Raw genomic sequence first — 24,825 nt, forward strand, 5'->3', positions numbered from 1 at the left:
TGCCGGTCCGAAGCCAGGAGCCTCTTCCACGCGAGTGCAAGGTCCAAGGCTTTGGGCCGTCCTCGACTGCTTTCCCGGGCCACAGGCAGGGAGCTGGAAGGGAAGCGGGGCTGCCGGGACTAGAACCGGCGCCCATATGGTATCCCGGGCGTTCAAGGCGAGGACTTAACCACTTGCGCCACCACGCCGGGCCCTATGAGAGCATTTTAAATTTAGTTTTCTTTGAAAGAAACTGCACATCATATCGGTGTATACTTGGAATAGCAAATTTCTCCCCTTAGATCTTTAACACTGTATTATGGCAGAAGGTAAAGGAAGCAGGTGCCTAAACATGGACCAATTTGTGTGAATAACACTATTATGTCACTGGATTGATTTGTGTGTGGCTAATTATTGTATATGTGTGTCCTAAGTAATAAAACACATTCTTTTTAGAATGACATTATTTTGAACATATTTGTAATTAAGATATTCAGAGACAAGCTGTTTTATCTTAAATCAATTTTTTCCAATTACTGCTAGAGTTCATAAACACAAATACTTAGAATAATTGAATTAACATTTGTCCTGTTTACTTTGTGTTTAATTCTATACTTTTTCTTCTATTTAGGCAAATTAAGTCTGCTTCAAACTGTTTCAAATCGATGTCACATTCCCCCCGCCTGCCCCCCTGCCCACATACACATATACACATTTCCTTTTCGGTGAAGTTTTTTGCCCACATTAAAGTCTTGGCTAAGCTGAAGGCATCTTAATACACATAATACACAGGAACTAAACAAAACTGGTTAGCACAGTAGGCAGGCTGACCTTTTGTTTCCGTATGCCTTGACAGAGAATTATCTAACTGTAGTCAAGGTCGAGGTTCTCCCAACTTGCCTAGAATATATTATGAAATGTGAGACTTCGGTAGATTAAAAGAGTGCTAGAAAGGCCTGTAGCACTATTAATTGTTCTCCCTGCCCATGCCACATCTCCCCAGGAGATGGGGGAATATTGTGTTGCACTGCTACAGAGCTCCTTGTGTAGTATGTAAATTGTATTATGCCAAATGGCAACAACAACAGAATCTCTCTGCGGAGTGTTAACATCTCTCTCTTTGCATCAGGATAAAATTCAGACACTGAGTAATCCAAACAAGTACCTTTAAAGAATGAGACTCAGATAATGAGAGGCTAAAAATAAAGAATCACTCATCCTTTTTTCCGTAGGCAGAAAGATTTCTCACCTTTATAAGAACTTTTTTTTATGTAGTAGAAATTTTGATTTTTCTAAAAGACCTCTTGCTTTTAGAGACCCTGTGTTTAGTGTTTAGCACACCTTTCAGGTCTAAATGTTTTTGATCTGTTAGACAAAGGATAAGCAATGGTACGGATATTTAATGTACTGACTGTGGGGTTACATAGTGCCTTGTCTTCTCATGAAACTCCTCATGCTCCTTCTGTGGTCCAGTTCTGCTTCATTGTACTCTGTAAGAAATGCAAATACATGCTAATCGGTTCTTGTTGTGCTTATGCATCTATCATTACAAATGCTATGGGGCCAGGAGTCACCCAAATCTTGTTTGTTCATCTTGGAATTGTATGTGTCCCTAGCATACCACTCAGTCAATATTTGTTCAGTCTAGCAGTGTCTAATGACCTCCCACATAGTAGGAAAGTATCTACAAATTTGTGTCACCACGGTTATTTTTCTACATAGTGGCTCTGGTTTGACCATTAGTTTTAGCGCTTCAAGACTAGAAAACGAAACACGCGAGTGTCTGAAGGAACTTGTCGGTTGTGTGTTTCAGCATTTCCTGAACTCTGCTACCTGTGAGAAGACTGCTTTGCCTTCTGTTAATTTCTGTCTTTTCACACGTATTTTTACACGTCAAAACTTACATTCTATTCTTTTTTTTTTTTTTTTTGCAAAATAGGCTCCACATTATCATTTAATGTAAGTTGCTCTAGAGGACACAAACAAGTTTTAAGAAATCTTACTTTCTACAGAAATTTGAAAATGTGTCAGCCTCTTTTATAATGCTTGATAGGTTCTGTTTTGTGTGTGTGTGTGTGTAATTTCATATCTCAGAGTTACCTAAGGATAGGCGTTGTTTCTCACATAGTGACCCATAGGGCTTAGCACAGTTGGCATGACTGGCCTGCTTAGTAAGGATAGACTGAAGTAACGCTGCCAGATGGGGTCTGCTTTCTCTTGAGGATCATGCAGCTCAGTAGAAGCTGGGAGATTCCATTGTAGTACTCTACATAAAACTTAACGTAGCATTTCAGACTAAATTAGAAATATTAGTTTAGTTGTATCGTCATACTGGAGCTTCTTTCCCCGCCCTTTTTTTGACTTATATACATATATATATATATTTTCAATGTTCAGGTGGTTTGGAGTATGGGATCTGAGTATAATTTAGGACAAAAGTCCCATCCCTTCAGTCATTCACAAAGGAAAGATTATTCGAGAGTAGTCAGTTACTAATCTTTTTGGTGTTCAGTGTTTGCTGTATTGTGGAAGAAAGGCGTAACTGTAGTGAAGTCATGTACATATGTAAAGAAAAAATTGATCAGTGTGAGGAAATGACTTTGAAGACTTGACAACAAAGCTCTCTCTTGGATTTGTGGCCCTTGGGGCACCAGGTTTGCACACATGTGAGTCTAAATGATACAGATATGGCCCAACAGCTCCATTCTGTGAATTCCTTCTGTGGCTAGTATCCTTAGAAATAGACGGAGATGTTGTGTGGACTGCGATGGCCTGATTACAAGCAGCAGTCATCTGCTCCCCTTGGGAAGATGGCTAATTTGGGGCTTGATTTTCATAGCAAGAAAAAGAAGATCAGAGTTTAGTGGGCATGTGCTTCTTTGTCGTGTATGCAGGTATTTTAGACCATCACTTAACATGCCACATTTTCCCACATAGGTGGATTTTGCAAATCGTTTTGTTGGAGGTGGTGTAACCAGTGCAGGACTTGTGCAAGAAGAAATCCGCTTTTTAATCAATCCTGAGTTGATTGTTTCACGGCTCTTCACTGAGGTGCTGGATCACAATGAATGTCTTATTATCACAGGTTAGTTTTGGGAAGTCTGGTCAGTGGGGCTGCTTTCCCCATGTTGAATACTGTCATGCAGACTAGAGACCACTGGGTCAACATCTAGCTTTGCCCCTTCCTTGGGATGAGTCCCCTTATTTTTATTCATTAACTTATGCTTGCTTTTTTAGAATTTCACGGTCTTCACTTTCCTGATCCTGAGCAAGATGTTTTAGGTGCACCTTTTCCTTTTTGTGTGTGGTTAAGCCACTGATGGGACACCCACATCCCATGTCTCAGGGTGCCTGGCTTCGAGTTCTGACTCTGCTTCTGATTGCAGCTTCTTACTGACATGCACCCTGCCAGAGGCTGTAGGTGACTGATCCAGTGGGAGCCCTGGGCTGAGTCCCCAGCTCCCACTGTGGCTGCAGCCATTGCAGGCAATTGGGGAATGAGTCACACTGCGTGCTCTCTCTCTCTCTTGCTTTCTCCCTCTCTCTGGCTTCCCCCCCCCCATTTCTCTCCCTCCTTCCTTCTCCCCCCGCTTACTCTCTTCTGTAGTTGCTCCCTGTCCTCCACCTCTCAAATTAAAATTTTTTGAACTATTTTTTTAGAAGTAGTTTGTTTTAGTTGTGTGTGAAGACATTATGTACCTATGGAAAGCATCGGTACAGCTTTAGGCCCACCAGTCCAACAGTGCCCTTTACTGGGGGAGGAATAAAGGCGTGACCTTATGTTTACCCTAACTTCTAATTCTCAAATAAGTGTCATTTTATTAGTGCCTCACCTAGATTTCTTTACATTAACAATGGAAAAAGATCTGTGAAAGAAATTTTAAAATATTGCTTTAAAGAAACTAAAATGAGTTTCTTTAGTCTAAAACATTGTGTCATAGGGGCTTTTTTTGATTTTTGGTGGTGGTAATGGTTGTGAATGAACTACAAAACAGTTCACTTTGTAGCTCTTAAGAAACTCTTAATCAGCCACTACATGTAAGATGAGCACCTTATTTGAGTACCTAAAAACCATTCCCATATAATATGTCATTAGCCGCTGGTACTTTTAAGTATTTCACTTATTTGAAAGGCAGAATTACAGAGGGAGTTGGCGGGGTAGGGAAGTGTGGGGGAGGGGTGTAGAAAGAGAGACTAATTGAGTGAGGTGTTGTATCTTCTAGTTCCTTCCCCAATGGCCCCAATGGCCCCAATGGCCAGGGCTGGACCAAGCCAAATCCAGGGGCCAGATTTCTTTCAGGTCTCCCCCATGTATGTAGGAGCCCCAACACTCATGCCATCCTCCACTGCTTTCCCAGCTATGTTAGCAGGGAGTTGGAAGTGGGGCAGCCAGGACCCATATACGGTGCCAACCCTACAGGCAGTGACTTAACCCGCTCTGCCACAGCAAACATGGATTTCTTATTTCAACTTGAAACCTATTGCTGCCTTGGACACTAAAGACGAACCACTGACCTGAGGTAAAGAAATTAGCTTGTCATTTAATTCCCCAAAATTATGAGTTGCATAAAACAAGAGTTTAATTAGGTTACATTCAGAGATGTATATAACAGAAGACTCCAAAATCTGAACTTGAAGCCACGACCTTTAGCTCAGTTACATTTGTAGGCAACAGAGAAAATCTGAGTTTTGCTTTTTATGTTAGTTTCTCACTGTGTCTTTCCAGCAGAGTGATTGCGATATATCCAGATGTGGATGCCTTTGGTTTTATCTTATTTGGAATTCATTGGGCTTCTGGGATTTTTAGACTAATGTGTATCATGCAGTTTGGTTGGAGCCATTCTTTCTTGAGGTTTTTTTTCCTACCCCCCCTCTTTGCTCTCCTTGTTATACTTGATGGCCCCCCTCCCCCTGTCCCCGAAGCTATTGGTGTCTCAGTTGACCTAGCTCCAAGGACACCGATTCTTTATTCTCATCTCCTTTGAATCCCTCCAGTGAATTTTACATTTCAGTTACTGCATTCTTCACCTCCAGAGTGTCTGTCTGGGTCTGTGTCTGTTGAGACTCTATTTGAAAAGTGTCATTCTCTTGCTTTTAGACATATTTAAAGTAGCTGATACAAAGTCTTTGTCTAAGGAACCCAATATCTGGGCTTCACAGGGACAGTCACCATTGAGTGGTTTTTTTCTGAGTCTGAGCTGTAATTTCTCATTCTTTCCATATCATTTGTTGTTGTTGTTGTTGAGAACTAGGTATTTTTAACAATACTCTGTGGCAACTCCAGAAGTTGGGTTTTCCTGGTGGCAGAAGTCGCTGCTGTTTGTTGTTTAATGACATTGCGAAAGTAATTGTTGAAAGTCTACATTCTTTCTCATATGGTCACGATGGTCTCCGCTCAGGTCCTAGGCTTAGGATGATTGTACAGCTATCCTTAAGGGTCTGAAAGCAGTAAGTGTTCAGTCTTGGCTGAAGAGCTCTCTCTGCCAGTTGGCGTTCACCTTCCACTACCTTGGCTCTTAATTCCTACCTCACAGAGCTCCCGGGTCAGGCAGCCAAGGCAGTTGAGGATGTTTTTCATGTGCGTTTTGCACATCTGGGCATTTATGTGGCCTCCTAGATTCCCGGGAATAGTTAGAATTTTGCAAAACTCCTTAGGCACACCTCATCCCTCAGCTTTTCCTTTGAAGTATTTCAATTGGCCCGGCTGTTCTCCCCAGCCTCTTGTCTACCACCTTGGGTACGTACCCTCAGTGATAAAAATTGCCTGTTGGGTCCACATTGTAGTATAGTAGATAAAGTAGCTGCCAGTGATGCCAGCATCACATATAGGCACCAGTTGGTATGCTCACTGCTCTAGTTCCAATCCAGATCCCTGGTAACATCCTGGAAAAGCAGCAGAAGATGGCCCAGGTGTTTGGTTCCTGCCACCCATGTGAGTGATCTGCAAGAAAATCCTGGCTTCTGGGTTTGCCCTGATGCAGCCCTGGCCGTTATGGCCACCTGGGAAATGAACCAAAAGATGAAACATTCTCTCTCTCTAATCATTTGATTAATTGTTGTCATCGAGCACCCTTGGGGATTAGGTTTTTCAGACACTGGACATGCTACAAGTCTGACCAGAAAAAGACAGCTCTCTGTGAGGTCTTCCCTGGGACTGCCAGATGACAGAGAGCGAGTGTTCTCTGAGAGCAGAACGTCTGTGTGCCCCGTGGTACGCAGCAGGCCGGCTGCTGGCTCTCACCAGGGAACCGACAGCTGGAGTTCTTTTTAGACTGCCTAGAATTAGGGCAGATTAAAACACCACAGTAGATAAATCTTGGTATTTCTTACCAAGATTCAGCTGCTTTTCCTTGAACAGACACTCCCTAGATTACTGCAGACAAGTCACTCCTCCAGGAGGAGGAGTTTCCAAGGCTTTTTTTAACTCCACTCATGTTGCAGGTATCCTCATTTTTTGTAAGCACCATTGATAAAAGTACACTCGATGAGCCCGTCTCATCCTTTATACGTGCTGTGATAATCCTTCTCCCTCTAATACTGCCGTTTCTGTGAAGTCAGGCAAAAAATAAAACCTGGTGGTGCGAAGGAGTTTCTCGGCAGTTGGGCCCCCGCCACATGCTTGAACCATGATGGGAAATATTTCACCTGGAATTCCAAGATTGTGATCAAAATGGGAAAATAAACCCCTTCTTCACACTGCGTCAGCTCACATCTTGGCCATCTGTCTATGTTTGTTGTCACGTATGCACCAGGAAGGAGTCACTTGGGAGGTACTGGGGAAAGTGAACATGCAAGGAATTCCAGTAACTAAATAGTTTGGACATTGGTCTCATCCTGTTTTATGTTGGTGTGATGGCCTGGGATGTGGTTAAACCCTTACCCAAGTAGATATAGCAAATCATATTTTAAAGGATCTTTGATTTTGAGCACTTCTGCTGTGTTGGACCTAGAGACTTAAGACAAATTTCTCATCAGTTTTTAACAGGAATTTATAAGTGTGAAAATTAAAAAAAAAGCTTGTTAAGAATCATTGAAACACAAAGTTTGCCTTATTTTTTTTATACTAGGAAAGAAGTAAGTCTCACGTCAACTGCGATTCATGTTACTCTAAGTAAAAGATGCTATTTCCGCTGGTGATAGTAAAAGAAAACCAATACCTTTTAGTTTATCCCCATTTTGAACAAGGACCATTGCAGCGCTGCGCCTGTTGTCTGACGCACCTGTGGCTGCAGCCGTGGCTGTTGTGAAGCAAGTAGAAAATTGCAGATCCTTGACTCACTTTCAGATCTGGAATTACCTCAGGCTGAGGACATTTGGGGTGACTTTTAACTCAGCATTTTCTCCCACATCCACTTAACTTTATTATGGTGCCTCCTAATTAATATCTGTGATGTGAAGCTCCCTTAATGGAAATGGCCATTTCATCATCTATTTGAAGCCTGGATTTCTGCCATCCCCTTCTTAGGAGCCTCTTAACCATGGCCTGCAATCTATCTGCTTGATCAATTCCATTGCTTCAGTGATGCAGCCTGGCTCCGTGAGCTAATGACTGGGACTGTGCTGCCTGAATCTGTAGAAGAGTTTGAGAAATTGGAAGTAAATTAAATTTATCATCATTGTGGGACATCTGGTCGGTATCAGACTTTTAAATGAATATGGAACAGGTCATGCAAACAGGCAAATACTTTGATGATACTAACAGTGTTATCCGTGTGCTTACTGTGGTCATCCTCCCTGGGGCAGCCATGAGCTAAGACCTCCCAGCAAGTGTGGAAGGGAAAAGGATTCTCTCTCTCTCTCTTTCTCCATCTCTCCATCTCATGTGTTTCTTTACAACATTAGCAAATAACTTGCACACCCACAGTTACCAGGTGCTCTTGAGAATTATTCAGTCTTTTTGTGGTGAACTCAAAGAGTAGATGCTTTGGCACAAACCTTACAGAGCAAAGTGGCCTACTGGCTAAATCCTCGCCTTGCATCCACCAGGGTCCCATATGCGTGCCAGTTCATGTCCCTGCTGCTCCACTTCCCATGTAACTCCCTGCTTGTGGCCTGGGAAAGCAGTGGAGGACGGCCCAAAGCCTTGGGACCCTGCACTCATGTGGGAAACCTGGAAGAAACTCCTGGATCACCTCAGCTCTGGTTGTTGTGGCCACTTGGAGAGTAATCAGCAGAAGGAAAGTCTTTGTATCTCCTTCTAATTTTTTTTTTAATAAATGAAAAAATATATAAATAAGTGATGCTAACCAAAGTGTCATATGTGACCTGTACAGGTTTGCAAGGACATAATCCATTAGTAAATAGGATTTTTTTCTTTAAGATCTCCTAATGTTTTTACAAATATTAATTTCTGTAACAGAAAATAAGAGTATTAATAACTACTAAATGTAACAGCAACAACAACAAAAGTAAGGCTGTCATGAACTCCTGGTAAGATTTTAATTGAATTCTTGTTTTTTCCTTAAATGAAAGTCTATGTTTGGAAAGCTTTACATTTTCATCATGGCTCTTTAATAAATTTCAAGGCAGTCGGTCAAGTTTTGAAAGGTGACTGCTTAGAAAAAGAGAGGTGGCATTCCATTTGTTAAAAGCAAGAGTATTTGTATATGTCTATTAGATTTCTTATACTCTTAAGGAAATAAATCTGACCTTGTTCTCCGGAAAAAGTGAAGCCATCCTAAGTTGGTACACAAACAGGGTCACTGATATTGCACATTTTCAACTTTTGTTTTTTCCAAAGACAGAACAGATATTTGTCTTCTTCTTCTTTTTTTTATTGTTATTATTTTATGATACAGTTCCATAGGCCCTGGGACTTCCCTTACCCTCTCCCTAAATTCCCTCCCCCTTTTTTAGTTCCCCCATATCATTACTATAGTGTAGTTCTTCAGACAGTCAAATATCCATCATCGCGGGCATGGACAGTGGCGGAGAGTCCAGCATCCTGTTGTCAAGATATAGTTAACAGTTTCATTGGAATCCATCTTTGTCTGGAAGGTAGAGATGCATACTGCATTGTATCCTCACATCTGGATATGATAGTCATAGTCATATGATAGTCATGATATTACACAGTTACTATGCTCCCCGAAAGTGAAAAGCCACAAAGCAAAATCAACAACAAGAAGAAACGAAGAAGTTTACAAAATTATAGTTAAATAACATGACTACTGTGTCACTGAAGAAATGAAAAAGAAAATCAAGAACCTTCTTAAATAAAATGATGCTACCGTATGATCTGTGAGTCAGTGAAGAATTTAATAAAAAAGCAAGTTTTGAAGAGATGAAACTAAATTTTTTTTTTTAAAAAACATCAAAATCCATGATATAGTTTCTGCGGATCTTTGGTGAGATATGTCTCCTATGTCTCCTGTAGATAACAAAAAGATGTTTTTTTTTTTTTTAATTCATTCTGATCTATGATGTTTAATTGTTGAGTTTAAACCATTTAGATTCAAGGTTAATATGAATGGGTGGCAATTTGGTCCTTTCATTTTAGCAATGGGTTGTTCATTGATTTAGTCTTCTGTTGTTACTTTGCTGGGATGTTCTTCACATTTGCCTTTGATTTTGATAGGTACTATTCCTCTTCTCTATCAAGAGAACATCTTTAAGGGTCCTTTGTAGGGCAGGTTTGGAAGAGGCATATTCTTTTTTACTGTGGAAGAATTTTATCTCATTGTCAAAGATATGATAAAGCTTTGCTGGGTTCGTCATCCTGGGCTGACAATTTTTTTGCCTTTAGAACCTGGACTATGTCTCTCTATTCTCTTCTGGCCTGTAGAGTTTCCTGGGAGAGGTCTTCTGGGAGTCTGATTACCATTCCTCCATATGTCCATTGATTTTTTTTTTTTTTCACATAAACATTTAAGGATCTTTTCCTTATGTTTAATTGAAGAGAGCTTGATTATCATGTGTCGTGGTGAAGATCGCTTTTGGTCAACCCTGTTGGGAGTTCTGTGCCCCTCTTGGATGTAGTTTCCCAATTCTTTCTCTAGATTAGGAAAAGTTTCCCTTATTATTTCATTGAATACACCTTTAATCCCAGCTTCTTTTAATCTGCTCCTTCTGGGACTCCTATGACTCATATTTGGCCTTTTTATAGTGTCTTGATGTATTCCTCAGTTAACTCTGAGTTTGGCAAAGGCTTTTGCTCCTTTGCAGGAGAGTCTAATTAACCTCTAATTCTGGTCCTTAAGCAATTTACGGTCTAGAGAGGGAGCCAGATTACATTTGCTTTTAAAAATATCAGCTTTAAAAGATTGGTTAGATTCTTTTTCTCATTACTATTTTATAATTTTCATGGCATGCTTCTTCATGTTTTTGTCAGGTGTACTCCTAAGTACTTGTAGTTTTTAGTTATTGTAACATTAAAAAAAAAAACCTGTCTTTGATTATTGTTGCTTGAGGATATATACAGTTGAGTTTCAGATTCTGTAGACTAGGGAGAGCTCTAGTGACACTGTGTGTAAAACACCCGGAAGCACAGAGCAGTGACCAAGCCGCTCCACTGAGTGTCCAGGAGGGCTTCCCACGAGAAACAGTGGCATCTGGATCTCACTTTTCTTGATAATGGCATGAGTGTCTTCCCAAAATTCTACGGGAATTAAAGATAGATTATTTTGAAAGATGAGCATACAAAATAATAAAATGAAAACACTGAATTTTATTTTATTTTTTTCCATATTGTTTCCTTCATGTTTAAAGGAGGGTATTAAGGGAGAAGGGACACCCAATTTCCCACCCTCCCCAGGTCCCGGATGTAGGGTATGCTCTGAGGTTCTTGCTCAAGTGGTTTTGATATTTCAACAGTTATGAATCACTGCCAATCTTGACACTGCAAGCACTACGAGGTCCTTGAGGATTCCACTGATTGACATAGTCCATCATAGAGTCTCTGTTTGCCTCGTATTTCGCTGCCAAGATATAGCTGAGATGGTTGGTTGACCTGTTCTGTCTTCTCTCTTTTCTTGGTTAGGGTTCTGAGTCCAGCATTTTGATTGGGGAGATCTCCAAAGAAACTGTCTGAGGTGTTCTCAGACCTGATTCTTGTATGTGCTAGCAAGTATAGGGCCTGGCACCGTCTACCGCCCCGATCAGCTGGTGGTTGCAATTGCTGGGTTGGTTCTGTTTTCACTCCTGACTTCCAGTGGAACCAATGAGTGTTGCAGTCCAGCCTGGTGCTGCCCAGCACATACTCGGCCCTCGCTAACCCAGTGGGAGCTGCAGCCTAGTTGGAGCGACCCACAATAACCCCCACCAGGCCTGCCCCCTACCCTGGTTTGCCAGTATGGAAAACACTGAATTTTAAATGGACGTTTTAATCATATATATAAACTTTTAAGAGTTTTTACAGCTTTATATGTTATATGAGGAGTCTTTGGAATGTTCCTGATGTGCATACTAAAACTGCGTGAATGGAAAAAAAATGTGCCAAAACAAATCTTTGAATTCCATTTTCCTTGAGCTCTTTAAAGTATCTTTGTATGTATTTGGATATGTACCATGTATGTGTGTGTGTGTAATAAATTTTAGATTTAGAGAAAAATTGAAAAACTAACATGGGCTTTCCATATTGCCTTTGCCCATTCACCAGTTTACCTTTTGGGCTCATTGGCTTCCTCAGTCTTTCCATTTTCTTTTCCTAAACTGTTGGGAGAGTGTGTTAGAAGTCCCATGGCCGTCCCAAAATATTTACCCAAATCAGAACATTTGTCATGGATATATTGTTGTCACCTCACCCTAGTCTGCATTCTAATTCCATCAGTCATTGCAGTATATTCCTCTCCAGCTTGGTTTCCGGCAGTCTTCAGCCATCCAGGCTCTTACAGTTGCAATCAGGTGTCCTTTAAGCCACAACCATTTTCAGCCTTACTTTGAAATCTTTTCATCCTGTCTGTTACTTACAAAGTATGCAACCCAGTTACCTGTGGCTTGTCCTCATCTGGGTTCCCCAGTGTTTCCTAATTAAATTCAGGTGATGCTTTTTGGTAGGAATCCTACTGAGTGCTCTAAATAGTACTTGTAATGTCTCAGTATAGGTGAGGTCCTTCCGGTTTCTTCATTAGCAGAACATTTCTGTAGTGTGGATTCTTCTGTGACTTGCTGCTTTTGCCCAGCCTAGTGGGAGATTCGCCTGTGTTTTGGGTGGATCAGCAACACCATTCTTTTGGATGATCCAATTCCTTTGGATGACCATGGTACATGTTTTGCTAATTTCCTATTGATGACTATTCTGATTGTTTCTGTGTTTTTAGGCTGGTGATGAGCTTTTTTTATGTGTCAGCTTGCCTAACTTGAGTAGCGTCCAGTTCCTCGGTCGCACACACTGGGTGCCACTGTTTCAGGTCCTCACATTAGATAACAGAGACTCTGAGCGTAAATCCGCGAGTTCCTGCTGTGATCTGTTGCAAGACCTTAGGAGCAGAGCTGAGGTGAAGGAATAGAAATGCATCCTATGGTCAGCAGCTTCAGTCCATCTGAGAGGTCCAGCCTGGCCAGCTCCCAAGGAGTTCATGGAAATGTATTACCAAAACTCCATGCATGCATTCTTTTGGTTCTTTAGTGATATGCTGGCTTTAATTTGCATTTCTCTGATGTCATGATTGTTAGCCAATTGCGAAGCTTCCTGTGTGAAATTTATGTTCAAGTCATACCCACTTTTCTAAATTGTATTGTTTTTATTGTGAGCGTTCTTCAAATACTTTAAATGCAGTTCTTTTATGAGGTCGTTGTTTATCTCCCAGTGTTATTCTTTCCAGTGTTATAGTGTCCAGTGTTATTTTTCTTCCAGTCTTGCCTGAAGATGGTTCACACTGACCTAAAATGTTGTGATTTTGACCTACTCTTGTTTTTGTTTAGGATTTATTGTTGTAATTTTGTGGTCATCACTTTCTTTATCCAGTCTATGACATTTTCCCTGCTCCCAATGTGATAAAGCTATTTTGTCTTTTGTTCTGAATTCTTACGTTGTTTATGTCCGCAATCCATCTCAAAATAATTGTTACTCATAATGCTACTGATACGATGACTCACAGTAGAGATTTATAGGTTTTTTTTTTTTTCCTATGAATACCTGCTTATTCCAGCAATAATATTGTTTCCCCCATGGATTCTTAATAGTACTTTTCTGGAAAATCAAGTATGTGTTGGGGCTGTTGAGTCCTCCAATTTGCCCTATTTCAAAATTTGTTTTATGCTTTATAGGTTGTCTTTCCATATGAATTTTAAAGTCACCATCTGGATGACAATTTTTTTGTAAGACTTATTTGGTTTTTTTGGAACGTGGATCAGGTTTACAGAGAGGAGAGACAGAGAGAAAGATCTTACATCCACTGATGTACTCCCCAAATGGCTGCAACAGCCAGAGCTGAGCCTCTCTGAAGCCAGGAGTTTCTTCCAGGTCTCCCACATGGGTGTAGGGACCCAAGGACTTGGACAATCCTCTAAGAGCAGGGACCTGGATTGGACACAAACCCGCACCCTTATAGGATTCTGGTGCTTATAAGGAACGTGAGGATTTAGGCATTCAGCCATCCCACCAGCCCTCGATTCCAATTTTTCAAATTATCTGCTGTGATTATCGTTAGGATTAAAATCTAAAAATCAGAAATTCACAGTATAACAACATTGAGTGTTCTGTTATTACAAAAGCACAGTATGTCTCTCCATTATTTAAGTCTTTACAAGTTATTCTCAGTAATATCGACTGATCTTGGCTACATTTGCTCATAGGTATTTCACATTTTTGACATGATTAATGGATTCTTGAAAAGTTTTGATTTTTCCCATTGTTTGCAGCTAGTATACTAACACACTTTTTAAAATATATATATATATATATTACTTTACTTGAAAGTCAGAATTACAGATAGAGATGGGAAAGGCAGAGAGAGCTCTTGTGTCCCTGTTTCACTCCCCAGAAGGCTGCCATGGCCAGAGCTGGGGCAGTCTAAAGCCAGGGACCAGGAGTTGTCTTGGAGTCTTCCAAGGACTTGGGCAATCCTTCAGTGCTTTCCCAAACCACAGGCAGGTAGCTGCATTGGAAGTGGAACAGCACCCATTTGTGATGCCAGCGCTGCAGGCAGAGATTAACCTATTATGCCACCATGCCAGCCCCAATCTACTTTTTAGCTTACTAAGTTGATTTGTGATTTTTTTTTTACTCATACTGTCATTTTTTTAGGACTTGCTATGTACACAGTTATGATATCTGATAGTAGGAAGTCTTAATGATTCTTACATTCTATACCTGCTATTTCTTTTCTTGTCTATTGCCTTGCCCAGGACTTTGAGGACAGGCTGAGCACACGTGATGGAGAGGCAGTCTTTGCCTTGTGCTGGTCTTAAGCAGGACTTTTCCCTGCTGAGGCTGAAGTTAGTAATGACCCTTCTTTTTTTTTTTTTTTTTGAAGGTACTGAACAGTACAGTGAATACACAGGCTACGCTGAAACATACCGTTGGGCCCGGAGCCATGAGGACGGGAGTGAACGGTGAGTGTTTCACACTTCAGTGTCTCGAAGCTAAAACTCAGCAAACATGGGCTTCGCTCTCATCCATTCATGCTCTCCCCCACCACTCTCATATCTGCAATTTGAAGTTTATTTTTAGTCTTAGCCTCACAAGCTCATTGGCATTTAGAACATTAATACGATTTCTCTATACCAAATGGAAGAACAGAGAAGATGAAAAGCCAAAAGCAAGGATGGCAGAATTCTGTGCCGTTGTGTGTCTAAGCTGTCGACTGGAAGCAGTGCTGGTCAGTTTCCAAGCCCTGCTGATTCTGAGTATGTGTTAAGTAGAGCTTACAGCCTGTGACCAGCTGATTTCATTACCCTGAACTTGTCTGAGTAGACACAGAGAAAGCTATGTTGGGACAGTCAGTCTGGTGCCACAGACCACTGGCGCAGCAGAACCAGCACTGTGCCGTGCTGCTGTCTCCCTCCTTCAGGAAATGGGTTTTCACATTTTGACATCCTTGCTTCCTCACTAGGTTGGTATCAATTTCCCAGATGTATTTCTTTGTGCCTCTTGATGCTTGTGGGCAAGTTTCAGTTTTGATAATAAGAAAGCCATGGAGTTGGACAGCGGATACTTCTGCAGCCATTCCATGAACTTTATCTTCTCTCAAGGACAGCCTCGGGTTTCTTTCCCTTTGTTTTGTTTAAAATGTGTGGGTGCAGCAAGCACTTTCCAGTATGGGATGTCTGTTCCTGATTAATGATTGCTGGACTAACCTGATGGTTTCTGTTCTTATTCTTCAGTGTGAAAAGTTGTTTAGCATAGCAATATGTCAAATTTATAAAGAGATGAAATATTTGGGATTTTACATGTTTCTAAAATTATGTCAGCTAGCCCTTCTTACCTCCACAAGCAATGCTCTGATGTCTTTGTCTTTTTTACAAAGTTTTCTCAGGGTCAGCAATTGAATTATTGTACATTTCTTCTAACACTTCTTAGGATTATTTCCTGGCCAATATCTGGTGATGTTATAAAACCTGTGATTTAGAGCAGCTCCTTCAAAGCAAAGGAATGAGCTTGTGTTGACATAGAAAGGCACCACATCTTAATGTGAAAGGAAAACAAAGAACTAAATTCCCTTTGTTTGCCCCCCCCCCAAATCCGTTATCCTCTGAGATTCATTGTAAATGATGTGCCTGTTTACAATATGTCATGCTGTGTTGTCTCTTGATAATTTATCATCTCACTGTTTATTGCCTGACAGTGCACACAGTGTCTGTGCCTTGAACCTAGCAATAAAATGATTTTCCACCCTGCTGTAGCTGTAGACCCGGTTGATGGGTTTGTTCCTAGCACATCAGCGCCGTCCCAGTCTCAGCAGCTGACCCTACTAGGTTTCGTTTGAGTGACTGCTTGCTATTCCTGTTCCTTCCTGTTCTGTCCCGTCCCAGGGATGACTGGCAGCGGCGCTACACTGAGATCGTGGCCATCGACGCGCTTCACTTCAGACGCTACCTCGATCAGTTTGTGCCTGAGAAAATGAGACGTGAGCTTAACAAGGCCAGTAACCTTATTTCTTAGTTCATCTGGCAGCTGTCATCTATTTACTGCCATTTTATTAATGCTGAAATTAATGCTTTCTGGTAATTCTTGCAGTGTCAGGATGTCTCTGCCCACAGCTCTCCTGACCTAATGGCTGTGTTAGCTAGCACAAGCTGTACTTTCCAGGCTGTAATTGTTTGATTACTGGCCGAGGTTGCCAGATAGGCTATTGTCTGATGCTAAATCCTACACGTGCATTTAGCTCATCAAGTACTCTTAGCTGTTTGGGAACATTTTCATCCTGAAACTGTAGAGAAACAAATGAGTCCTGACTTTATTTATTTATTTTTTTTGCAGACCTGCTTGGTGACATTCTATCTACAAGGTGCCCTAACAGGGTTAAAGCAGATAAAGCAAAAGTGTCATGTGAATTTTTGTTTCATTATGGCTCAGATTCACATTAGATGTGTAATGCTTAGTACTGCTTTAATCCTTTGCTTTTTTATTCCATCACAGAGATATAAGGAGCCATACCAGCTGTTCAGACTTTCACTCCTGTTTATTAGGGATCGTAAATAACTCATCATACATTCATTTCTGCTCTCCACACTGGGAGCCTTACCAAAAAAGCTGAAGTGTTGTGTAGTTCCTTAGGTTGCCCTCAGAGCCAGGCTGCCCGATCCAGTTCTGAAAAGCATCACCTGACTCCTCCAAGTAGGATTGGTTATGAGATTAAGATAATGAGCAGCAGTGTTGCCAGTCCCTACATAAAGACTTCTGGTAATGATAGCAGGCAGCGTATAAACAACCAAATAATCCAGGAAGGCTCTTACTAACAAACCAGTAGATAATTTGAGTATAATCAGATAAATAAGCTTACATCCTGTTCCATTTGAGAATCTAATTTGTTGTTGAAGATGTTTTCTATATATAATCTATTAGTTTATTTCAATGTTTAGAATTCTTGAATGGATATGGTAAAAAAAAAATTGAAGAATAATGCACTACTTCCCAAAGTTGAACTTGTAACAGACTTTTTTTTTTTTTCTTAAATAATTCCTGGGGTAGACATTGTAATGGGGTTAAGCTACCTCTTGGGACACATGCATCTCCTATTGGAGTATCTGGGATTGAGTTCCACGTCCACTTCTAAAGCAGCTTCCTGCTGTTGTGCGCCCTGGAAAGTGAAAGAGGATCGAGAGCTAAAGAGTGGGTGGGTCCCTGTCACCCACCCACATGGGGTAGACTTCCTGGCTCTGGGATTCACCCTTGCCCAGCCCTGGTTTTTCTGAGAATTTGAAGAGTGAAAAAAAAAAAGTAACTCTTCAAAAAGACCCTCCGGAAAAAAGCTAGTCTTTGGAACATTAGTAGTTCTAAATTTCTGTCCTGCCCAAGTCAGAGCAGATCACGTGTGCCAAAGAGCACAGGTGCGTATGAGAGCCTGCTCTCCCTGCTCCGGACTCTCTCTCAAGCCGGTTTCTGAGCCCATGATCTGTTCGTGCTTGGCATAGCAAGTAAAACAAGATTTATTTTTGATTTTTATCAGGCGTTCCTTAGACATGTATATGTGAATTTGTCACAGGATCACTAAAACTAGAAGACGTTTATGTAAGTAGTAGATGATTTGGAGAGAAACACAAAGAGGAAAATGAAACCAAAATGTATCTGACCACAGTGTCACAGTATATTGACACAGATGGAAAGGTTCCCCTTGGGGATAAACTGTATTCCCACCTGCATCTTGTTCTTGTGGCACTCTTGGGACATAAGTACGTCTTAAAAATTCTCAATAGCCAGTTGATGCTTCTGCATTACCTGTTTTATCACTAACCTCCAGTTTACCTGCCTTCATATATTTTAAAGATACAAATGATTCAAGTTAGTTGTAAGTACAGCCAACATTGAAAATTTACTTCTAAAATCTAGCTTATGAGATGAGCTTTATACAAAAAGAATACATCTGTAAACAACTTGGCAACAGGAAGAGCTTTATTGCTTTTAGGTCAGTGAATGCTGGGCACACTGCCAGCCTAATGAGTATCTCAAAAATAATTTGTTAAATGATTCAGCATCCCATATGGTCGCCAGTTTGTGTCCTGGCCACTCTGCTTCCAATCAGGCACCTTGCTGATGGCCTGAGAAAAGCAGTGGAAGATGGCCCAGGGGCCCATTGGGGGTGACCTGGATGAAGCTCCTGACTGCTTACTGTATGCCAGGCACTTTAAATGTACTTTCTGATTTAATTCTAACCGTTCAAGGAAAGATAACTTTTCTTATCTTCGCCACATCTGTGATGGCCAGAGCCTTGGGAAGTTCAGGGACTCCTTGGTTCACACAGATGTGCAGTGAGCACGCCGCAGCTTGACCCCAGATTGCCCTGGCTTACACCACACAGGGCACGTATGTGGAGACAATACTGAATCTGCTGTTTTATACTCTGTTATGTGAGGTCTGGAGCAGAGACTGTGTCAGATCGCCTGAGAGAGGCTTGGACTAGTTCAGAGATTTTCTGTTTTTACCTGCCAATAAGACAGTAGGGAGGAATAGAAAAACTAACATTTCCTCAATGAAGCAACAATTAGTTTTTGCCGAAGGAATCTAGTGCATGCCTGCTACCTGCAGTGGTTATTCGCCGTATCTTTTTTTTTTTTTTAAGACTTATTTATTTTTATTGGAAAGGCAAATATACAGAGAGGAGGAGAGACAGAAAGGAATATCTTTTGTCTGATGATTCACTCCCCAAGTGAGCGCAATGGCCGGTGCTGTGCTGATCCGAAGCCAAGAGCCAGGAACGTTTTCCAGGTCTCTCCCGCAGGTGCAGGGTCCCAAGGCCTTGGGCCATCCTCAACTGCTTTCTTAGGCCACAAGCAGGAAGCTGGATGGGAAGCAGGGACCGTCAAGACCAGAGCAGGTGACCACATGGAATCCCGGTGCATGCAAAGCGAGGACCCTATCCACTACGCTATCACTCCGGGCCCTACTCACCATATCTTAATAAAAAAGCAATCCCTCAGAGTGCTGTTACCTCTGGATGAGGTTGCTCCAGCCAGGCTCTGTCGCTGTTACTGGATCCTCATGGTGTCCCGAGCACAGGGTGGTTTTAAAAGGAAGGGATCTGGGCCCGGCACGGTAGCCTAGTGCTAAATCCTCGCCTTGCATATGCCAGGATCCTGTATGGGTGCCAGTTCATGTCCTGACTGCTTTACTTCCCATCCACCTCCCTGCTTGTGGCCCTGGAAAGCAGTAGAGGACGGCCCGAGGTCTTGGGACTCTACCCACGTGGGAGACCCTGAGGAAGCCCCTGGACCCTGGCTTCGGATCGGCCCACCTGTGCCCATTGTGGCCACTTGGGGAGTAAATCGATGGAGAGAAGATCTTTCTGTCTCTGTCTCCTTCTCTGTGTAAATCCTTCCTTTCCAATAAACGTAAATAAATCTGTGTCACTTGAGCTGACACTGTGAGGCCCGTGTTTTATCCCGTGCGAGATCAGCTGGGAAACATGCTAGAGAATTACCTTTTTGGGGAGATTTATGGCTCTGACTTGTAAAGGTGGCAAATAGCTCTCTGAAAGGGAGGAAGAGGTCACCTGTGGGAAGCTTTGTTTCACCACGTTCGCCTTGTTTAGGCCAAGCTAAGTGATGGATGTGGTTTGTGGAGCTTTCTGGAACAGATATTAGACAAAGTGAATTGTTGTGGCTGACTTTTTTCTCTTATCAAATTGTGTGTTGATATTTTTATTATTGTCCACCACTCAGTACTTTTTTTAAGTTCAGTACCCATTCATTCATTTATGATCTTCTGGAAGTACGCATCACTTCTCACGAACATGAAGTCAGAACGTACCATTGCTAGGGCAGATGTTTGGACAGTGTAGGATTAAGTGGGGACACCTTAATCCTATACTGAAGTGCACTGGTTGGAGTCTGCTTTTCATCCCAGCCTCCTGTCATCGCACGCTCTAGAAGGCGGTGAGTGATGACTGAGCTCCCTGAGCCCTCACAACTCGAGTAGGAGACCCAGATTGTGCCCTGGACTCCTGACCTTGGCTCAGCCTACCCTTCACTGTCGTAGGGTTAGGGAGTGAGCCAGTGGATGTAGCCACCTTGGATGCAGGTGTTATTACTAAGGAGGCTCAGTCTTCACACACACACCAGTAGGTAACATAGCCTAGTTGAGTCAACATTTAATAACGCACCAGGCCAACTCCCAGCCCTGGTTTTGTGTGTGCCTGCATGTGCTGTAACCTAGCCTGGACCAGCCCACATCCCATCCTGCTCTCATGCATACCACTGGTGCTGCAGCTTAGCTCAGCTCAACCCCACATGTATATCAGTGGGTGCTACTGCCTTGACCAGCCTGGCCCTTCCCTATCCTGGCTCACCAGCAGAAGCTTCAGGTCAGCAGTGAAGTACCCATAGTTCCCCTTGCAGGCCAGCTCTCAACCCCAGGCCTTTCACCTGCTGGGGGTACTGCAGTCCAGCCCTACGTGGTTCACACCCATCTCAGCACTTGCCAGTATGTATAGCAGCCTAGCTGAGCCTGGCCTGCCCTCAGTCCCAGCTCTCTCACTCACCAATGAAAGCAATAGCCCAGCAAGAGAGCCTCCAAAGTTCCCCTTCCAGTCCTGCTCCCAAACCCAAGTCTTGCGTGTGGCAGCAGATGCTGTGGCCTAGTCTAAGATGGCCTGCCCCCAGTTTTGGTGTTCACCAGCAGGTTCTACAACCTAGCCTAGACTAGCCCATCCCCAGCCCTCAAGTAGACTGGCATACTGTCCTATTTTTGAACAGTTAGATAATCCCAAGTTTTTCTCTGTTATATATAACAGAAGAATCTGTACCTTTTTATAGTTGCTGTTTCTTTTCAGGAAATATATAGAAATGTTATTACTTTCTAAGTCCAAGGGTATTATGATTCTTTGATTATATTATTTTGTTCTCTTATGAAAGATTAGGGGTTTTTTTTTTAGAAAATTGTTTTTATTTTTGATGATTTTTATAGTTGATATAGTTGATGAGGGTGATAAAGGGTCATGGGCTGTGGGAAAATGGATAAGACCATTGTTTCCACATTTTATTTTTTCCTTCCTATATCTGGGGGAAGGGAAGAAGCCACGCCCAGCCTCCTAACACCTCCATTCTATGGAATGGAGAATCAGCCACCCAATGCCATCCCAGGGTCCCCGTTGTGGGGCATGTTCTGAGGGTCCTGCTCAAGAGGTTTTGATCATTCAAAAGTTCTGAATTGTTGCTTATTTCATCACTCCAAGCCCAATGAAATCTCTCCAGAATCCACTTAGAGTCTCCATTTGCCCAGATATTCACTGCTGGGGTAGTTGATCAATGAGTGCTGTCCTTCATCCTCTGGTATGGTACCAGATGTCCTCTGCAGGCTCCAATATACTGCCATAATCCTGCATGTGACCTGGAAGTGATGTCTACTGCTCCAGCTGAGCCACTGAGGAGGCCCAGCTCTGACACATGCACTCTATGGTCAGACCATGGAACCTGCAATTCTCTCCGTGGTTGGAGTTCTGAGTCCAGCAGTTCAGTTGGGGGGACCCCAAAGAAACTTCGTCTGAAGTGATCCCAGAACTGATTTTTGTGTGTGCTTGCCAATACATTGTTTGGCCCCTTCCGTCACCCCAGTCGGCTTATACACGTGCAATTGTTGTGTCTTCTACACAAATCAGTGAGTGTTGGAACCCAGCCCAATCCTGTCCACGATACACTCAGCCCTCACACAAACCAGTGGGAACTGCAGCCCAATCAGAGTGACCCACAATAAGTCCCACTTGGCCCACCCCTTGCACTGGTTCCCATGCTTGCCAGTATGTACAGCAGACCGGTCCAGTCTGTCCCACATCCTGTTCAACTCTCATACATGTCAATAGGTACTGAAGCCCAGTTCAGACCAACCAGTCTCACTATCCAGCCCACACACCTGCCAGCAGGTGCTACTCTGTTTCTAGTCATGCCTGCCCCACTCCGGGTTCTCATGCTCGCAGGTCAGAGTGCCAACCCAAGAGGGAGGTGCCCACTGTTTCCCTAATGGGCCTACTCCTGGACCTTGCACTCTCCAGGAGGTTCTGCAGTTTAACTTGACAGAATTTGCTCCTCATGGCAGCCTCTGCCAGCTAATGCTGAAGCAAAGCCCAACCCTCCCACACCCACTCTGGCTTGTGTATGCACCAGTAAAAACTATCAACCCAGCCTGGCTTTCCCCTAATCCAACTCACATTCAGGCCAATAGGTGTTGCAGCCTCCCCCAACAATCAGGTTCGCCTACACTCCCCTAAGTCTCACGTGTGCAGGTTAGGTGTTTCAGCCCAATCTGGTATGGTCCGCCTCACCTCAGCATTTGTCAGTGGCCTAGTTGGGCCTGGCCTACCCCCATTTCCAGCTCATGCTGGTGAGGGCTACAGCCTAGCCCAGTCTAACCAGCCAAGGTCTTGCACCCATCAGTAGGTCCATAGGCCAGCCCTACTTAGTCCACTTCCTGTTCCTAGCAGGAACAATGACATTTTCTGACTGACCTTTACCATGTCCGGTTTTTACTATTAGCTGTTACAGCTCAGCCAAGCCTGGTCCACACCCAGAGACAGTTCACACATGGCTCAGCAGGGACAGAGACCTAGCCCAGCCAGCCCGTTGTACACCTAGCCTGGTTCTTACGAGTACCAGTGAGTGCTAGAGTTTAGCCCAGTCTGGCGCATCCCAAATCCAGTCCACACTTGTGCCGAGTGACACTGCAGCCATGTCCTGACCAGATAGCAGCTCTGATTCCAGCCCTCACACTCACCAGTGGAAACCACGGCCCAACCAGGGCGTCGTCGACCTGTTCCCAGCCATAGATCTTACGTGTGCCAGTGGTTGCTGTGATCCAGCTTGGCATAGTCCCTCCTCTGTCTTGGCCTTTGCCTTTGGATGCTGGAACCTGGCCTGATCCAGCCTGCCCCCAATCCCAGTTCTGGCTGGCAGGTGTTGGATCCTGGCCCTGTTCAGTCTGCTCTCATCTCTGACTCAGGCAAACTAGTAGGTGTGACAGCCTAGCCTGGCATGACCTGTGCTCCAGCCTAGTTTTTGCACTTGCTGGTAAGCTAAGGTTTGCTCAGCCCTGCCAGGTCCACCCCCTTCCAAAACCAACCCACACATTTGCCAACAGTTGGAGCTACTTTGCCCAGGTAGCTACAGGCCTAGACCACATACTCAACAGCAATAGCTATGACCCACTAGGGAAGTTTCCCACGTTCCCTCACTCAGCCCACTCCCAGACTCAGATCCTTCGCATGCCAGTGGGGGCTAGACCCTTTCCCAGCATAGTCTGCCCCAGCCCAAGCCAAGCTGGCTCCTGCTGCCTTTAAGCAGCCAGGCTGGGCTGTGTCCCTTCCACCACCTGCTAGAAGTGGCCGGTGGAGTTGAGGGTCCCATTTGCGCACCCAGCCCCAAGATTAAGGATCTTTATGTTTTACATCATGCTAGGGGGGAAAAAACTCAGGAAATCAGTATCAAATCAACTATGTTAACTTTAATTAATATGTGATAGATTGACCTCATGAACAGTAGTCTCTAAAATTATGAATCCAGCAAGCAGGGTAATTAATGTATTTACAACATAGTGAAGGACATTAGCTGTCTGCTTTGGGCGTGCTAAAATGGATGCTGAAGCCAGAATTTCTCCCCCAAGTGAACATGTGCCAGACCGTGTCCTGATTATCATCTCTGTCCTGGGTGCAGTTCAGAGCCTCTAGACTGTTAAACCTGTCGCCTTTGGTCTCTTTCTGCTTTGTTTCTATTCCACATTTGTATTTTCACCACTTTCTGGCTGATCTCTTAGTTTTTGTTTTGTTTTTTTGTTTGATTGATTGATTGATTTTGGTTTAAGATTATTTTATTTGAAAAGCAGAGTTACAAAGAGAGAAAAGTCTTCCATCCATTGGTTCACTTCCCAGATGGCTACCATGACCAGAGCTGGGCCTATCCAGGAGATTCTCCCAGGTCTCCCACCTGGGTGGCAGGGATGCACACACTTGGGCCATCCTCAGCTGCTTTTCACATTAGCAGGGAGCTGAGACAGAAGTGAAGCAGCATCCAAATGGAGTCAGCACTGCAGATGGCAGTTTCATCTATACCGTGGCACATACCCCAGTTTCTAGTTTTTAACTCTAGATTCTAGTCTTTTCCTCTTGCTTCTTTAGCACTTGACTCCAAAGTTACTTTTATCTTCCCTTTTCATCAGGTTCTGACATGAATTGGGGAAGTCATTGGTATTTTCTCCTTATTATCCTGAGGCATGAATGTTTCTTTTTTAATTTTTTGGTAAAAGCCATCACTTCGTCATGACTGAAACCCAGGTCAGGATGGGCCCAAGTTCAAGCTGGTTTCTTCCACTGTTGTCACCCTGTTCCATCTCCTCGGGTACTCCGGCTCTTGCCTGGGCCAAAAGAATGGCATTTGCCAGCAGGAAGCTCTTGGAAACACCAGCGCCTCTCCTTGTGGAGTGAGGCCTTGGCAACTCTGGTGCTAGTGCCCCTGGGAAGGCAGTGGAAGATAGTCCAAGAACTCACCCCCGTTCGGGAGACCCAGATGGCTTTCCAGGCGCCCAGCGTCAGCCTGCGCCGATCCTGGCTGTTGTGGCCGTTCAAGGAGTGAACCAGTGGATGGAAGATTTTTCTGTATTCATGTCTCTCTCTCTCTGTTCATTGCTTTGCCTTTCTAATCATCTTTTTAATCTTTAAAACAGAAAAAGTAAACAAAGTGCTTGGTTTTAGTAGAATGACGTTGTATTTTGTCATTATGACCAGTTATTTCTTAATCATTATGTAAGTTTGTGTCATTTAATTTCTA

General features: G+C 43.2%; 1 protein-coding gene across 4 annotated transcripts in view; it reads left to right on the forward strand.

Moving 5' to 3' along the window:
- The window catches only part of PARG (poly(ADP-ribose) glycohydrolase), a 114,506-nt gene that overhangs the window by 73,976 nt on the left and 15,705 nt on the right, over positions 1 to 24,825 (forward strand). For 3 of the 4 annotated variants that reach the window (XM_040970344.1, XM_040970341.1, XM_040970342.1), the window contains exons 13-15: positions 2,917 to 3,064; positions 14,394 to 14,472; positions 15,892 to 16,000. In XM_040970344.1, coding sequence (XP_040826278.1) covers positions 2,917 to 3,064; positions 14,394 to 14,472; positions 15,892 to 16,000 — 336 coding nt within the window. The remainder of the gene's footprint in view (positions 1 to 2,916; positions 3,065 to 14,393; positions 14,473 to 15,891; positions 16,001 to 24,825) is intronic. The other variant, XM_040970345.1, reaches the window with a different exon arrangement.

This window comes from Ochotona curzoniae, unplaced genomic scaffold, assembly GCF_017591425.1.
Source record: "Ochotona curzoniae isolate NIBS_2020 unplaced genomic scaffold, NIBS_Ocur_1.0 scaffold_4763, whole genome shotgun sequence".
Lineage (NCBI taxonomy): Eukaryota > Metazoa > Chordata > Mammalia > Lagomorpha > Ochotonidae > Ochotona > Ochotona curzoniae.